An 18,327-nucleotide genomic window follows, 5' to 3' on the forward strand; every position below is an offset into this window, starting at 1 on the left:
TCAGGCAGGCAGCCTCCATGCCAACCCTTCCTTTGTCTGCTTTCCTAACCTCAACACATGAGGGGTAACACCAAGGAGCACCTAGTCTCCCACACCCTACCTCAGGGGTGGGCAGCTTGCCCCAGCTATCACGAGCCCTCCCTTGGCATCAGGCTGACCCAGGTAGCGTTGGATCATAGCGTCCCCCTGCAGAGCTGTTGAAGTAGGGTTACTCTGGGGGACTGTGGGGGTTGGAATGCAGAGTGGTGTCTGCTTTTCTCCCTGGCTGGTGTCCTCAGGGTCAGCTCCCTTAGTGACCTGTTCTAGGCCAGGCTGGAGAAGGACATAGGATCAGGGCTGAGTACTAAGCAGATTGTGAGGAGGAAGAGACAGGCTCCGAGAAGTGGTGGGCAGGCCTTGTGACAGGGAAGGGGCTGGCCTTGGTATCCTGAGCCTCAAAAGGCCCTGGAAATGCTCTTTCTCCACAACAGCCTGGGTTTCTCCAGGTGGGGAGATGGCCAGGCCAGGAACTCCAGTTTCCTGAGGAGCAAGTCCTCTGGCTTACTGTTCCAGTAGCCTGTTCTCTGCAAGTGGTTCTTTTGAATAAAAGAGTGTTCCTGAAAAACACTGGGTATAAATTGTCCAAGTGACTGAGGCTCTGCTGGGGTCTGGTGACCTGGGCTACTGAAGGAGAGGCTACTCCTGGCATGTCTGGAGCAGTTCCTCAGTGCTCTTCAGCTGTTCTAGAAAAGGTAGGTCAGTGACTGGGTTTTTTCCCCCCTTCATTAGTTCCTTCAAAAACTAAAAGCATTTTAGGACTATAGAAAAATGACTTACTTATTTTTATTCTGATTTATTTGCTTTATGAAACCAACTCTGACAAATACATTGTTTTGCTATATTCTGTTTGAAAACTTGTGATGTTTTTCCCCTGAAGGAAATGGCCCCCTGCTCTGAGTACCTGGAGCGGGCCAGGTGTGTGCTGGGTCTGGAGATGAGCGCATGCTCCCCAGGGGCCACGTACTGCCTCATTGTGCTCAGACCTCAGACAGGCAGGCAGGCAGGGCCTCTTGGAAAGGAGCTGCCCAGCTCTTCACACGTTAGGTGTGGCCACGTGCCGCAGAGGGACTGGTGACTGCCTGCCAAGGTCCCCAGCAGGCAGAGTGGCCAGTGCAGCTTAACTGGGCCAGGGGTGCTGCTGGGAAGCTCCTTTCCCTGGGAAGCTGGAGGCCCCAAGGTGACGAGGGTGGCACCTTACAGTGTATGTGCTGAGCCTTAGTGCCTTTATCTATGAGATGGGCCCTTGGCTTTGACGGTCCCTTTTGGGCTCTTACCTCTCGGGATGCTAATGGCCGAGGTCAACTTGGGCAGCTTGTCAGAGCATTTCCTATTCCATGGTGGGGAGAGGCTGTGAGAATGTCCTCTTCTAAGTGAAATCTGGACTGGGAGGGCCAGCCATTCTGGGAGGGTGGCCTTGGTGAGGTCATGTTGACTGTCCATCTTTAGTCCCCATATCTGAGATCTTGATACCTTCCTGTCCCTCATGGTAGAGTCACATGAGCTTGCGCATGCCAATAGTAAAGGCTGCATCCCTGCAAAGCTCTGTGCTTGCAGATGTCTGCACTGTGGACTGTGCCCACCACCAGGGCAGCTGGGGCCAGGCTGGGGCCCTGCCAGCAGGACCACCCCTAGGGGGCAAAGGGGAGAGGATGGGAGTGAGGAAATGAAGACTGGGGGAGGGGGAATACAGGAAGAGGAAGTGGACAGAATGGTTGCCAAAGTGAAGGGCCCCTCCCTTGTTGCCTAGAGAGCCCTGGGTGTGGGCATGGGGCCCTGGGGTACAGAGTAGGTAGCTGGTTGTGCATGCTGGCAGATGGCTGCAGGAAGGGGGTCGTTTGCTCTGCTCCATGCCCTCTCCCAGGGGCCCTGGCTGACCTTGATGATTTTCATTTCTTTGGGGACTGGGTAGTGCAGGCAGCCTCAGGTTGGCGGAAGGCTTGTCTGTGTCTAGGAGCAATTTGGCTTCTCTATGAGTCTCTGCGGACCTCCCCATGTGGCCATCAATGACTGGTGCCACCCCAGACACGTCACAGCCCGGCACAGCCTGCCGGAGGCTTTTCTGTACTGTGCCCACTTCCCCCACCCCACCCGTGCCTGGCCCTCTGTCTTTCTTCCCTCCCTTCCTTTTCCTTTCTATTGGTCCAAGAGAAAAACTCTTCAAAGAGTTCAAAGAACGGCCTGCAGCCGTTCCCTAGTTCCCACCTCCTTACCAGTCCCTGGCAGAGGGGACTGATTCTCCTGCCTTGAACTTGTGGTCTTTGTCCTGACAGCTGGACGAACTCACCTGGCAGCACCTCACCAGCAGCCAGCGCCTGGCCCTGCCACCGAGGCTGGTTCTCCTCAGTCCTGTGAGGGCAGACCCAGGGATAGTTACGACAGGAGCATGGTAAATAGGAGCCTGAAGCAGCCTCTAGCACTTAGAGTTACAGCTCTGGATCTGCTGCTGTCATCAGATTCTTCTCCCTTGCCTTGTCTGTCAAACCATTGATGAGGGAGCGCCCTCCAGCAAAATAATTTTGCAGAGTGACCTGGGGTCTCAAGCCCTGGAGGTCCTGTCCCAGGAGCACCCTCCAGAAAGGTAGATTGGACTTCATTGCTATTTTTGAATTTCTCATATTCCAAGGAGCTCCCCTGCCCCCTCCCCCATTCTAAGGAGACTATTTTAAGGGAAGCTCTGGGGATTGTATTCGGAATGTGCTGAGGCTCATGCACGACCACATGTGGTGTGAATGAGTCTGGCCAGGAACTCGCACAGGGTTGTTCCTTCAGCTCCTGTTTTAAAATATGCATTATTGAGGCACCTGGGTGGCTCATTTGTTGAATGTCTAACTTCAGCTCAGGTCACGATCTCTGGGTTTGGGAGTTCGAGCCCCCTGTTGGGCTCTGTACTGACAGTGTGGAGTTGGCTTGGGATTCTCTCTCTCCCTCTCTCTCTCTGCCCCTCCTTTACTCATGCCCTCTCTTAACAATAAATAAAACATTTAAAAAAATTTGCATTATTTGTGGCAAACATTTCCTAGTTTGCTATGGATTCTTGTTTTTACTTCTTTGAATAGGTAAATACATTTGCGTGTTTTGAAATCCAGGAGATTTATGCAGTTTTCAAGGCACCCCCTCCCTAGTCCTTCCAGCCCTCTGTCCCCAGGTAGTCTCTGTATTCTCCCAGAGGACCTTTCTGCACACAAATGCACACGTGTACACTCACCGTTGCTTCTGCTCAGAGCTTTGCTTTCCTCCCTCAACAGTACCGCCTTAGAGGTCTCTCTGCATCTGTTCAGAAAACCCGTTCTACTTCTTTTTCATAGTGTTCCATCATGTGGGAGTTCCATAACTTATTTCACGGGCCCCAGCCAGAGGACAGGAATTGTTTTGAAGCTTTTGCTGCATTGAATGACCAGACACATTTCCCATTTTCTAGGTGTGCAGGTGTGTCTATAGAGTAGGTTCCCAAAAGTTGTTTTGTGGGGTCAGAGGTTGCACACATTTGTAATTGGGGTCAGCTTCACCACGTCACCCTCTGGAGGGGTTGGGGTACTTTGTACTTCCACTGGCGAAGTGTGGGAGTGCTCGTTCCTGCGTCCTTGCTCTCTGACAGGTAAAAAGTAGGATTTCAGTGTGGTTTTGTTGGTATTTGCTCCCTGATGAGTGAGGTTGAGCATCTTTTCAGATGTTTGAGAGTCATTTGTGTTTTCTTTTGATCAACTGCCTAATGGCCTTTGCCCATATTTCTATTGGGTGTTGGTTTTTTCCTTTTAATTTCTGCGTTCTTATTCTATATTGGAGGTTAGGCCTTTGTGATATGAACTGCAAATATTTTTTTCTTAGATTGTCATTTATCTTTTGCCTTTGCTTATGGTCGCTTTATCCATGGAGAAGTATTTTATACTTTTGTAGTCAGACTTCTCAGTCTTTTCACTTATGGCTACTGGACTTTGATTCCTTGAAAGAACTTATATCCTAGCATGGTCCTTACTTTCTTTCCAGAAAGGACTTAGTTGTCCTTACACATTTTTTGGACTTTCTCCCCTCCGCCCATCTGAGGTGGCAGTTTGTGCTAAGCGTGTTTACCACTGTTTTTGGGTCTAGTTCTGGCCGCCCCTCCCCATCCGTCAGTTTTCAGCTTCTGTGGCAGTATATTGAATGCCTGGCAGTCTGGTACCCTCACAGTATTCTTTTTTGAGAGTTTTCCTAGCTGTTTCTATTTATTTGTTTTTCTGTATGAATTTTAGGATCAAGTTCTCCTATTCCAAAATAAAGCAAAACAGTACCTAAAATGTGTACCTCAAAAATATACTTGCATCTATTGTAGGAAGGCAGATTTTGTTTGAACTGTGCCCCCAAGGCTGTGTGTTGCTACACAGCCAGGTGCCATCTCCCCTCTGCTTGTGCAGGAGTATAAGGTAGCAGGTGATCAACAACACCTGTGTGCCCATAACGGTAGCACGAGACCAGAGTGACCTGGGTCAGGGGCAAGACCCTGGCTGTGGCTGTTCCAGCAAAGATGAACACAAAGTGGTGTGGGGCTCTAACGTGTCATTTGCCACTGACTTGCTCAGGAGAGCCCCCTGCCCGAGGATCTCAGGAGCCTAGGAGCAACCCCCCAATTGGTAATAGTGGTATATCTCCTTTGAGCATGTATGTGCTCCCACTTAACCCTTACAGTAGAAACAGGCGAGATGGCAACCCCTGAAGCCATCAACAAATGAGTAGGAGTGCAGGTGGTGGGGGTGGGGGGTGCAGGGGCTGCTTCCATGCAGAAAGCCCCTTTGGCTACAGGCAGAGTCCTAGGACAAGAGGGGTCCCCACTGAGTGGGGCTTCACCTCCTCCACTTGCACCATAGCTGGTAAGCGCTTACAGCTGAAGCTTCCTAGGAAAGGGCATCCACATGTCAGCTTCATGTGGGTCTATAAACCAGGGGCATTTTCAGTACCAGTGGAATAGCCAGTGGCCTCCTAAAGAAAGGAAGTCTGTTTTCCATAATGGGAACAGGCCTTTCTATTGACCCCGAAGCTGCCTATTGGCCTGGGTTTCCTTGGAGGCTGGCAGCTGATTGGCCCCAGTGGTTGGCCATCTCCCAAGCTGTCCCAGAATGGGAGGTTGAACAGGAGGGACTCCCTGGAGCGAAAAACATGGCAGTCTTGAGGTGGGGGGAGCTGGAATTGGCCCCATGCCAAGGGCCACAGAACACAGCTATCTATTGATGAGTCACAGCCCATTCCTTCCAGGACCGGGGTACTGCAGCCTGGGAGCCTGGGAAAAGGTGCATCTCTGTGGAAGCCTCCCTCTGTCTCTCTGACCAGACCTGCCCTTCACCATCGCTCTCCAGGCACACACCCATGTGGATTCCTTGTGCTCACTGAGGTCTGGTCATGTGATCTTAGGCACCCCTGTTAAGTTGATGGATCCATCTACCCTTTTTCCCAGGGTCCCCCTGTCCAGAGATGGTCCCCTCCCTTCTTCCACAGAGGGGAGCTCAGCCAGGCTTCCTAGAGCCTTGGCTGGTACAGCCAGCCTGAGTTGAGAAGAGCCAGAAGGAGGCCAAGGGGGCCAACAGGGGAGGGCACTTACTGCCACAGGCAGAAGAGGCGCTAGTCTACAGACATTGTTCTGGATCCTGCTCTGTGTGAGGTACTGGGAGCAATGCAAAAGGCCCCCCAGGACTGCCCACAAGAGGCTCACAGCTGACAACTGCCGTGTGCAGATGCTGTTGGAGCCAGGAGAGACCTACTCACCTATGAGAGCTTGCAGTCTGGCCCAAACTCATTGGTGCAATTGAGATAATTGGGAGCATGTCCTTTGGACAGGGGTCAGAGCAGGAGGGAGTCTCTTGATGGCTCAGAGCCTGAGCTGGAACATGCACACTTCTCAAGCTGCATGTGCAGGTGCGGCTGCTGGGAAGGGGGCAGGGGGCAGGCCCTGGGCTGGGTGCTCCATCAGGGGCTTGGGTCGGAGGAAAGCCCCTGTGCTCTCAGCCTGGCCTCTTGCGGCTTCTGGGAGGAACATACTGTCCCAGCCCAGGCCTGTGGCTTGGGCAAGAGGAGCATGTGGGACGCAGTGTTCCTGATAAGATGAGGCAATCGCTCTCACAGCCTCATTGCGGCGCCAAGGAACATTTATGTAACCCCCGCCCTGTACCCCGTGAGCCCTTGGCCCAGGCGCCCCCGCCGCCCAGCTGCCCCCCTCACCGTGCACCAGCAGCACCCCGCCCTATACTGACCAATTATCCCTGTCTCAAAGTCCTGCCACTTGCACCCTGGCCACTCCCCAGCTCCCTACAGTGACCCCAGCCTTTTCCCACCCAGCTTCCTTCACCCCCTCCCTGTGCACCCTGTACCCCACAAGACCTGACCTCTACCCCTTTGCTCTCACTCTCCCTCCCTCTCCCAAGGCCCTCTCACCATTCTGTCCCACAGCTGCAGCCCTGTCTTCTTTGGAAAGTGAGGGCAGGGGGACTGGAGTGGGCCCATCCCAGCCTTGGGCACCAGGCAGGATGCTGCATGCGGACTGAGCTCCCTTCCGGGTTTTGGAATCCCTGATCAGGTTTCCTGCCCTTTGAGGGCTAGTGTCACTTCCGAGCTAGACTGAGCACTCTCCTTGTGGTGGCCCTATGGTACTGCTGTGTCTCCGTGTCACATGGCCAAGAGGTGGCAGATGCAGAATTTGAGCCCAACAGGAGGGAAGCTACGGTTCATTTAGTCCGGTGGGGCCAACTCCCTGCTGGGCCCCCACTCCATCCTGGGTCCACTCCCTGGTATACTCACTCGGCCCAGAGACACCTGTAGGTATCTGAGACACTTCCAGGAGGCCACGAGGTCAAAACTATTTTCAAAATAATAACATTATTTGTCCCTTATTCTCTCAAAAAGAATATGATGGAATATTCCAGAAGCTACATGTGTGTGATGACATCTCCCTGACAGCTACAAGAATGTGTGCTTGTTTAAATTGGTTTTCAGTTTTAATTTCTAACATGATAAATATCAGTAGATATAACCCACATAAACAAATACATTTTTGGTCCCTCACTACAAGTATGCATGCCACTGTGGGTGATTCTGTCTCCCTGTCCAGGCTACCTTTCCCCCATCTGTTCTCGATTCTTCTGGCTGCTCCTCATCAGCCTCCTGGGTGCTGCTTGAATGTCACCATGTAGAGGCCAGCCCAGCCAAACCCTGGTGCTACTCCTAGCCAATATGAATCATAACTTCTAAGTGTTTTATTCATCTGTTTATTGCCATCTGCCCTCCTGGAATGGGCTGACAGAGGTATAAAGGACGGAATGGGGCTGGGGGTGGGGGGAGTGGTGCCTGTGTGGCAGTCAGTTAGGAGTCCGACTTCGGCTCAGGTCATGATGTTGTGGTCTGTGAGTTCAAGCCCTGTGTTGGGCTCTGTGCTGACAGCTCAGAGGCCGGAGCCTGTTTCAGATTCTGTGTCTCTCTGTCTCTCAGTAATAAATAAACATTAAAAAAAAATTTTTTTTAAGGATAGAACAGGAGGGACTCTGTCTGCTTAAAGACCCTGTCCCCAGGGCCAGACAGCAAGTCTGTGCTCAATAAAAATGCCGAGCTCCTGATACCCAGATGGATCAAGAGCTGTGTGCTGGCCTAGGGGTGATGCTAGACTTTCCTTGCCTTCTGCCACTCCGGGCTACCTGGTCCCAGCATCCCATCCTGTTGGATGCTACAGTTTTCTGTGGCCCATAGAACATTGTAACCTGTCTATAATTGTACCCCTCACATGCTTCCCAGAGCTGCAAACATAAAGGATAAGCTCCCAATGAGGGCCCAGGGCTTACTAGAAAGCAAGGGTGAGTCTGAATTTGTATTGGTCCTCCCCTACTCCCACCACGGGCCTAAATTTGTGAAGACACAGGTGTGAAAACTAGTGGATAAGAGCAATAATAATAGCTAACATTTCACAGGTAGCATTAGGCATATGTCAGGCACAGTGCCAAGGTCTGGTTGTATGTGAGCCCATGGAGTCACCATGTGTACTCCACTATGAGGATGTGGCAGTATATTCATTTCCTATGGCTACCATAACAAATTACCGTACACTGGGTGGCTTAAAACAACAGAAATGCACTCTCTCACTGTTTTGGAGGGCAGAAGTCTAAGATCAAGGTGTTTATACCTCACTACCTTGCCTACCTCTTTTCCTTCTGAAGGCTCTGGGGGTGGAGCAAAATGGGGTGGGTGGGGGTGGGAGATGGAATCCATTTCATGCTTCTCTCTTAGCTTCTGGGGTCTGCCCTACGATCTTTGGAGTTTCTTGGCTTATAGATGCATCACTCCAATCCCTTCCTCTGTCATCGTTTGGCCCTCTATTCTGTGTCCTTTCCCTTTCTCCTCTTTTCTAAAGGACATTTGTGATCTCATTTCAAGACCCTTACCTTAATTGTATCTACAAAGACCCTTTTTCCAAATAATAAGATCCAAATTTTATTTTCCAAATAAGATCACAGGTTCAAGGGATTAGGCCTGGGACATCTTTTTGGAGGGCACTCTTTACCCCACCATAGGCAATGGGGTGCTTATCTGAGGCCACACACATGAATACATTATGAGGACAGGTCTAAGCCTCATCTGTCACACATGGCACACCAAGCTCTTGAACTCAGCACCTAGTCACGTGAAAATGAAACTGTTGTGTTTAATGCTGGATCTTTCCAAACATTTAATGACCAGTGTGCATTGTGAAGTTCCTAGACTGGATTTAGCATGTAGCATTTCTCAAACTTTTTTGTTGACAAGATTCCCCCCCACCCCAGAACCAATTAACAATGTATTCAATTCTAAAAAGACAGGTAACACAGAAGAGCTTACAACAATAAAAAATTCTGTTCCCAATGTGGCCTCACTTCCCACAGAGCAACACTGCTCTGATTTTAGTTGTCTTGATAGTTACTGCCATAAATAAATTATATGTTTTTTGGTTTTTTTCTTACTGTTCCTTGATGTATCAGATTTATATACAATCTGTTATCTCCCTGCCATGAAATTTATTCCTACTCCTGCCCCCACCTCCTCCTGAACTGATGGGTTTATTATTATTTTAATTTTTTGTTGTTGATTATCCTTATAACTTTAACCTCATTTAGAAATTTCCTTTGACTGTGCATATCTTTTAAATTCACATTCTCTACTGGGGCTATGAGTCAGTTGTATGGGCTATGTCTATAACATTGATTCTAAATACTGACAACTAGTGCTAGAGTTCACATGACCATGACTGTGTAAGGATTGCTTCCATATGTCAGGGCCCATAGTAGGATTTCATTCCCTCCTGCTGCCTCCTGGAGTTGTTGTGAAAGATAAATATAACATACAAAAAGCCATAGAATAATGTTTGGCTCAGAACTCTTCCCTGATGGCTCATATCTTGTAGCACTTTAGTTTGCTTCAAATTTAGATCCCAGTTTTCTGGCATGTCTTCTATTTTTCCTGGAGTTTTTAATTGCCTATCTTTTTTCTTTTAACCAAAGAATGATGTACCTTCACCATGTCCTGAAGTTTATTCATCCTCTTGATCATACTCTCTGATGCATGGAATTCACCTTCTTCTTGGAACTATCCCCCTGTGAATCCTGCCTCTGTGGCCCCCAGGTCTCTGCCTTACTGATGTCCTGTGACACCCTTTCATTTTTCACTAACTTCTCTGACTTCTTGTTTTTTCTTTTCTTTTCTTTTTCCTCTTTTTGCTGGAGTTTGAGAGGTAAACTTGGAAGACCCTGTTTCTTTGTCATCTAGCATCCAGTGTGATTTAGAATAATTTTGGTATTCCCTCATGGATGATTTGGTGTTTGCTTCTCACCTCTTTCTAATAAGTTTTGTGCTCTCTTCATTTTACCCAGTGTTCTGACATTGAAGAAATTCTTGCAGCGTTGCAGAAATTCTTGCAGCAGGAGCCTTTACTTACTACCCTTCCCACGTCTCTGCCAGCCCTTTCCATGTTATTCTTCTGTTTTTTGATTCTGACAGATACTATTTTCTTGTCTCTTTGGTAATTTACTCTCTTCCATTTTCTTCTTTTTTTTTTTTAAATATTTTTTATTTATTTCTAGGAGAGAGAGAGAGACAGCATGAGCAGGGGAGGGTCAGAGAGAGAGGGAGATACAGACTCTGAAACAGGCTCCAGGCTCTGAGCTGGCAGTCAGCACAGAGCCCGACGCGGGGCTCGAACCCACGAACCGCGAGATCATGACCTAAGCGAAAGTTGGACGCTTAACCGACTAAGCCACCCAGGCGCCCCATCTTCTTTTCTTTTTTCTAATGAACATAAATTATTTAAATATATTGCACCCCTAGGATTGATTCCCTGTAACTCTGAACTATCATTTGTAACTATCAGATAGTTTTGGGAAATGATGGTTTGCTGTCTTGGTTTTGAATCCCTCCCATACCCTCCCCCTCCCCGAAAAACCCCTATAAAATCAGTAAGAACAATACAGCCACGCATAGCTCTTAGTTCCAGCATTACTAGGAGGCAGAGAACACTACAACATTCACATATTTTCAGAGCTTTTTTGATGTTCCATTTTTCTGGGATATTTCCTTCAGTATATTTCCAGCTTTTCTATGAAATTTTTATGTGGGCAATAATACTCTCAATTTCTAAACACCATTTTTGTTCTCTGAACTTCCTTTTGATGGTATTGTGTTCACTTTATGCATGAAATTTTGTCTGAAAATTTTCTCAGAATACTAATTTGAATTTTTAGGTTGACATTCTCTTCTGTCTCCTGGCTTTACTCTTTTTCCTCTGGAGTCAGCTTTGTTTTATTGCTCTTGGCCTTTCCCTTTTGCACTGCTGGTTTTCCTTGGCCACCTGGCCATCCTTGAGTGTTTGTTTATATTTAAATTTGATGGGCTCATTTAGGGTGGGTGGCATGGATTTCCTCTACGGGGCACAGGTGGGCCAGCTTCAAGGACTAGCTAAAGGCTTTAGGGCCAGGGAGGAGGGGGAGGGGGAGAGACAGAATGGAAAGAGTGGCTCTGTGGCCATGCCCAGTATCATAAGGGCTGTATTCTGGGGTACCAGGAGCTCCTGCTGGTTCTCCCTGAGCAGTTTATGTCATTTTTTTTGTGTGTGGTTCAGAGTTTGCCTGGATAAATGATGGCCTATTCCTTGCTCTGAGGGATGGGAGGGGGTGAGGTCCTCATTGAAGTCTACCTTTGTTATTTCCCCTCTCAAGGAGTGTTTTGGGTATCCACCCTTGTCTGTCACTGTGTTTGGGTCTGCAAGAGCCTGTTGCAGCCTCTTGCTCTCCTGGCTGTTGCCTGTTGGCCACACTGGAACGTCTGTAAGAGACAGAGCAATATGAGAAGCAAATTGCCTCGTCCAGGTTCCTCCTGTGATTGATGAAGGAGGATCCGAATAGTGGTAGAGCACTCAGGGTTGGGAATTGTCTCTTGGCCCTGCGAGGGTGTGGGGCTCTAGAGTGCGGCTCCCTTACCCCAGTGTGAGGCAGCTGGACCCTGGTAGGCCTGCAAGTCCTCCCTGGGCGGTAGACCCTTTACTCCTGATTCCTAATCTCAGGGACTGAAGATGGGCCTGAGCTCCCCTCGGGCTAGGGCCAAGGGTGGCTGCACAGGCTATTGGGGGGCATTGACTGCCGTGTGCTTGGGATTGCCACCGCCTTGGGCCTTGGGCCCTGCTACCACAGTTACTGAGAAGCTGCCATTTCATCCTGGGAGATGTCTGCTGCCTTCCTCCGGTTCTGGCTGGAGAGCACCAGCATGGCAGATGTTTGCCCCGATGGGTTGGTCACAGTCCGGTGGAGAAGGAGGGGAGGCAGTTAGGGTGGGGAGGAGCAGGCCGCGTGGAGGGCAGGGCCGGGATCGGACTGATGCTCTCCCCTGTCGCCCCGCAGGTGAGAGGCCCTTCGCCTGTAGCTGGCAGGACTGCAACAAGAAGTTTGCGCGCTCCGACGAGCTGGCCCGGCACTACCGTACGCACACGGGTGAGAAGAAGTTCAGCTGCCCCATCTGCGAGAAGCGCTTCATGCGCAGCGACCACCTGACGAAGCACGCGCGCCGTCACGCCAACTTCCACCCGGGCATGCTGCAGCGGCGCAGCGGGGGTTCGCGGACCGGCTCCCTCAGCGACTACAGCCGCTCGGACGCCAGCAGCCCCACCATCAGCCCGGCCAGCTCGCCCTGAGCTCTGGCCGCTGCAGCACAGCCCCGCCCACCCCTCCGCGGGGCCCCGCCCTCCCCTCCGCGGGCCCCGCCTACCCCGGGCAGGCTGAGGACCCTCTGCCCCTACTACAGCCATGAGCAGAAGCTCGCCCTTCCTTTCGTGATGCCGTGTCTTTTCCTTTTGTAACAAGAAAGAAAGAACTTTCTGGAGTCAATAACAACAACACAACAGACAATTTTCTTCACCTCAGGTGTCAAATTTGTAAAAAAAAAAAAACAAAAAATTTTCAAAAAACATCATCCACAAATTGCACAATAGACATACCCACGAAGGTGAGATTCAGTGGTGTTGAGCCCCTCCCCCCTTTCTCAGGGATGGACATGTTCCACGAGGTCAGTGAGGACACCCCCTTCCTGCCGCCTTATTCTGTACATAGATTTGCACTCTGGAGTTTTCTGTTAGGTTCGGGAACACACTGGGGACTACAGCCGAGCAATGCAGGTGGAGCTCAGCGTCTGGCCTGTGGGTTAGTCCATCAGTCAGTTCTGGGTGGACGTGGTCACTGACATTTGCTTCCAGGCTAGATTCCTCAGCAGGGGGCCCCGAGTCTCCCTGCCACCAGCCTCTGCCCCAGCAGCCCGGCCGGGCTCAGGACATAGATGATTCAGAGGGATGCCTTAAGCTGTGCCGGGCAAAAGAAGCACTCCACCTGGGGAGACCACAGAGGCGCCCATCTTCTGCAGGGCCGTACAAGTCTCCCTGTCCTTGCCTCCAGGAGCCTCTCTCTGGGCCTCTCTGCACTGGGAGCAGAAGTGCAAGCCCCAGCCAGCAAGCACCATCCGAGGTCCGATGCGACAGGAGCTGGGTCACACCTGCCCCACCCTTGGCCTGCCTGAGTCGCATGCTCTGCACAGGGACACCGGCTAGTCTGTGTCCTGCAGAAGGTACATGGGGACCTCTCACTCTTATCATGTTCTCTGACTGGAAAATAGAGGCTGGGAATCCTGGTGTTCTTCAAAGATGTCTGAAAGTGTCTCTGGTGCCTCCAGTTCCTGTGTTCTCCTGGACCCGCCCTGCTATCAAGACACCTTTGTTGGAAGCAGTGGGGAAGGTTGTTGGGCCACCTTGCCAGAGGCCCCATGTGTATGGCCGTGCATGTGGCAGCACTCGGTGCTTCACAGAGACAGTTCTGTAGCAAGAGACCGGAACATTGTGACTTGGAACTTTTTGGGAGTGGTGAAGCAGATGTTATGGGAAATGCTGTCGGAGAACGTGCATTCTGTTTGCTCCCCAGGGAACACCAGACGGAAAGTTGTGGGAAATACTTTGCTCAGACCCACCGTGTTCCCAGCTCAGAATTAGCAAACCTCCAGCTTCTCCATGAGCTTTGCACCCCCTGGACTTCTCCCTTTCCTCCCGTTTCTCCCCTCTGCCTGGGAGGCCTCGGCCCACACTCTGCCTGTGGTGCATTAGGGCTCCAGGGACTCCATCGCCAGTGTTCTTCTACTAGGAGAGGGAGAGCAGAGAGCTGAGCAGTTTCTCCTGGAGCCCTAACCTTGAGCCCTGGTGAAGCGGTCAGGCTGGGCTCCCGCATGGCGTGCCTCAGCAGACATTTGGAGGTTCCACTTGAGTGCTGCCCAGGCACCACCCTTCCCTTCCTCCTGAGATTTGGGGCCTGTAAATACAAGCCCTCAGGACAGTGTGTGTGTGCGTGCGTGCGTGCGTGTGTGTGTGTGTTGGGGGGGTGGGTTTGGGGTGGACTTGGGGTATCTTGCAGAGACCTCGGCTCATTTTGGTGAGGAGGAATGACCCTTGGGACCTCAGAGGGCTGTAGATGGGCTTCCTGGGCCCAGAGTGCCTTGGTTGTGGCCACCCTGCTTCCACCCCCATCCTGTCACAGCATGGGGTGCAACACAGAGAAGCTGCAGACCCAGGCCTGGCTGGTGCTCACAGCCCATGGCCGCTGCTTTGGACTGGCACCCTCTGTCCATAGTGACCACAAGGGTGGCAGTCTGCTGTCGGCAGCACTTGGGTGCCCCTTTCTGACTCCACTGTGTGTCATCTGGGATTGACGGATGGCATGGTGGTGGCTTCCGAGTAGCATGTTAGGTACCAGGTTGGGCAGTAGTGTTGTTCTTGCTGTGAATGGAAGCCAAGCAGAGCCAGGGGGTCAGATGTAGAGCTCACTGCCCTGGCTGCCAGGCCCCACTTGGGCTGCCTGCTTGCATTTGGTCTGGGAGAGAGGGTGGAGTATCCTGTAGAGACCTGGACAGAGGAGCACCCTGAGTGCTCAGTGTGAAAAATCCTCCTGCCCAGTTCCAAAGTGAGGCCCGGAAGGCCTTCGGAGGCCCTTCCCAAAGTTGTTTCCGTGTGAGGCATAGAAAGCCACACTCTGAATACATTTCATGTCTCAGGAACTCACATTCCAGGTTCAGGAATTTTATTCCAAAGTCCTTTGGTGTGCTCACCGTCCACGGGTCCCCGAAGGCAGGGAGAGGGGGCTGTGGGTCTCTGGGAGGCCACACAGTGCTGTCCTCTGGAGGAGCCAGGAGTCTCCTTGTGATCTGCCTGCTGGCATCTCAGAAGGAGGGTTTCTAACCCCACATCTGTCTGCACATAGGAAGGGGAGTAAGGACTCTAAACCCAGTCATCTTGGAATAAAAGAAGAGCTGGTTTGTTTTAGAGGTGGGGTGGGGGGTGGGGGAGGGAAAGCGGGTGTTTGCTGTTTCCAAAGAGAGCACTTAATTTAATTTTTCCTCTAAATGACCCAGGGCTGTTCCGTCGGATAGATGGAAGGGTAACATTGCCTTAAAACAGAAATATGCAGGCATTGGCTATTTTTGGCAAATGAGAGTGTCTTCATTCCCAAAGTGGTGCTGGTCTAATGGCAGGGTGCGGTCCTTCTGTTAGGGGCCAGGCCTGTACTGACTTAGGGCACCTGGAGGGAATTCCCGCCTGGCACCCCTGGGCACTTGGCCTGGGGCTCCAGTGGGACCATGCCGACTCATCTGGGGCTAAAATTCATCTCACTTGAAGGGTGGGAAAACTCCATGAACCTCGGCAAGGTTTAAATGGGCTCTCACTGGCATCTCCTCATCATGAAATGAGCGCTTGTGGAAGGGGCCAGTGGGCCTGGGAAAGCTGGCCCCCTTGGGCCCCCACTGAAAGGGGCAGACCCTCCTGAAACAGCCTGCATTTTCTTCTGAAATGTAGAATGTCTTCCCAGCCTGGGTCTATTTCAGGGTCTTTCATTTTTCTGGTTTATGGCCATGCTTGCCGCTTCAGTGTGATTGAGGAACCCATAGGACTCCTAGAAATAATAGTGAAAACACAAACCTTTATTTTGTAGCAGACTTGTTCTCAAAGGCCAAGGGGGCAGAGATCTCAAAATGAAGGATGCCTAAACAAAGGAAGAGTTTCCCTCCAAAAAGTCCTGAAAGGGACCCTGGACTCAACCATCAGGGGGCTGGTGTTTAGCTCATGTCCCAAATAAGGAAACCCCTCTTTGCATCAGCCATGTTAGGGGACCAGTTGTTGACTCCCCATATGCCCACTGAATCCATAGCCATCCAGAAAGAAACAGATGAACACAGCCATTTCCACAAAGGGCCCCAGGTCCTCTTCTGTAGGGTGCTATGGAGGAACAGGCAGTGATGCCCTTGATGGGAATGTAGTCCTGGAGGTGCCCTACCTGCATCCCACCACACCCCCACTTACGGCACTTTGAGGTGCAGGACACCCCCCACCCTTTATTCTGAGGCCATGCAACCGGGCAGGTGCAGGATTCGCCATGGTGCAGCCTTCAGGTGCAAACATCAGTGGCAGTGGGGTCCCCAGATCTCACCGTGCCCTGGGTCACAGCTCAGACCAGTGGAAGGTGATTCAGAGATAGGGACAGATGGGCCACAGGTGGCCCACAGCCCACTTGCTGGGACATGAAGAGAGAGCTGGTGGCTTTCTAGGGTCCCAAGAGGAGTGTGGCAGAACTGGGGTCTCCATTTGAGCCTTCTGCTGCCCAGCCCAGAGTCTTCAGAAGACCCAGCCTCCTCTCTTGCCAGAAGCAGGTGCTAAGGTGGACCACACAGGGTCCGAGCACTCCCTGGGGACTTCATCCTCAGCCGTAGCAAGCGGGAGTGCCACCTAACAGGAAAGCGTGATCTGAGCAATAGCATCCCCTGTTTTTGACTCCTGGTTTGGGCTTGTTTACCAGGCCTCCTGATTATTTTGACTTCTGACAGATATTACTGATTTTTTTTAAACCCGTTTTTAAAAAGTCATTAAGTCAAAACAGTGCTGGAAGGTTTAAAGGGTCTGATGTGTCGGTCACATTGAGACCAGTAAGAAATGCTTTGTAGGTCACCCACATCTTTTTGCTATCCAAAGATTCCATATGCGATTCTGGTGGCTGTATTTTCCAAAGCTAAAATGGAAGGTGTGGGCTAACACTTTCTGAATGCAGGGTTGCCCTGGGAAGAGCCAGTTCTTATGACTGATATTCCTCATTCTGAGGGCTAGGTTTCAAAAGTTTGTCCAAGACACATTCCAGAGAATTTTGTACCAGAATTTGGGTGTGCAATCCAGCTTACTACTGATAAATGCCTGAGCATCATTTAGGGCGAGGCCCTTCCCCCACTCACTGTCCCGTCCCTCCTTGGTTAGAAGATTGGATTTGGTGGTGGGAGCTGTGAGCCTCGGATCCATGAGGGTAGAGGGGCCATAACGTGGTTTCTTGGTTTCTACTGACCCCCTGTAGCAACGTTGGACTTGGCAGTGCATCCTGCTGGCCCTGCCTAGCCTCTCCCCTTCTCATGCAGCTTTAAAACCTTACTACTTTATTTAAAGATGAGCAGGATGGGAGGGGAGTGGACCGCAGGACCAGGGCTCAGGGGAAGCTTCCTAGTGACATGTTGACAGGATGCTGTATGCTCTCATTTAGAAACCCACCAAGTACTTGAGCTGAATGCCTACTAGACAGCCACAGGTCTGGCTAAAGATTGTCCTTCCCACTCAGAGCACAAGGGCTCAGTGTACTGGCCGGATCCCTCCCCAGCCTGCCCTCTGTGTGGGTTGAGAGGGTCATTTCCCAGGGTGGCTCAGAAACCACCTGGGGAGCAGTGTGGCGGCCATTCCTGGTCAGGGTGCCTATGGTGGGTGGGTGGCTTCACCCCTTAGTCTCAGCCTGGGGAGCCCATGTGCCTAGTGCCGAGGATCCCAAGGGCTCAACAGCGTCAGCACGAGCTATGCATTGTGGGGCCTGGGGCTTGCTGTGGTTCCCGCAGAGCCAGGAATAGCTTGTGTGGGTGTGTTGGGTGCATGAGTCAGCCACCCCCAGACCCACACAAATGACCCCTTCCCCATTCAAAGCCATTGATGGAGCTTCTCTGGAATCATTTGCCAAAATCCCAAGGCAGAATCCAAGGGTCCAAGACCATTTCCATGGAGCACACATTTTCCTTTTCTGTAGGAACTTTTTTTTTTTCTTTTTAACCAGCACCACACCATGCTTCCGAAGGCCACGTTTCATCTTTCCTGGATCACTACAGTGAAGTATTACAGTTGTACAGTTCCCAATCTGGCCTTGGCTTGCTCGGATAAAACTTTGTATGTATTTTGTATGGCATAGATTCTATATTGTAATGATGTCCTATGCAAAAAGAAAAAAAATTAACTAAATTGTAAATTTTATTGTTTTAACGTGTATGCATGTTTAGTGACGTTTACATTTTGAAATAAAATTTATGATTCATTATTTTATTTGCCAGAGCTGGTTCCTTGGAGAGGCCCGGGGTGGGAGAGGGGAGGGACCAAAATGGACCAACTCCAGCAGCTATATATAATTGCCTTAGGGGCAGTAACCAACTCTGAATTTTGTAGGCCTTTTACAGAATAGAAGGCTTTGCAGAAAGTGGGTGCCCCTCTGGCTATCCCCTCCCACCTACCCAGGCCTATTTCAGATTGTCACATTTCCACCCCTCAGCTCTTCTCCCTCCCCCACAAAAAGCTCAACCTGACAATTCTATCCTTAAGGGCATCAAGGAGAAAGGTGGACCTCAGTGAGGTAGTGATGACAGGTTCCTGAGCAGGGCATAGTGCTTGTCCCTAGAACCCCCCCCCCATAAATACCTGCTCCCCAAGGGCAGCGGCCC

General features: G+C 51.0%; 1 protein-coding gene across 1 annotated transcript in view; it reads left to right on the plus strand.

Annotated features, from left to right (window-relative positions):
- The window catches only part of KLF13 (Kruppel like factor 13), a 50,940-nt gene extending 33,010 nt beyond the window's left edge, over window positions 1-17,930 (plus strand). The window contains exon 2 of the mRNA XM_039217192.1: window positions 11,913-17,930. Within this exon, the coding sequence (XP_039073123.1) occupies window positions 11,913-12,202 (290 nt within the window). The 3' untranslated portion in view covers window positions 12,203-17,930. The remainder of the gene's footprint in view (window positions 1-11,912) is intronic.
- Window positions 17,931-18,327: the final 397 nt, after the last annotated feature.

This window comes from Hyaena hyaena, unplaced genomic scaffold (assembly GCF_003009895.1).
Source record: "Hyaena hyaena isolate Hyena2069 unplaced genomic scaffold, ASM300989v1 scaffold_670, whole genome shotgun sequence".
Lineage (NCBI taxonomy): Eukaryota > Metazoa > Chordata > Mammalia > Carnivora > Hyaenidae > Hyaena > Hyaena hyaena.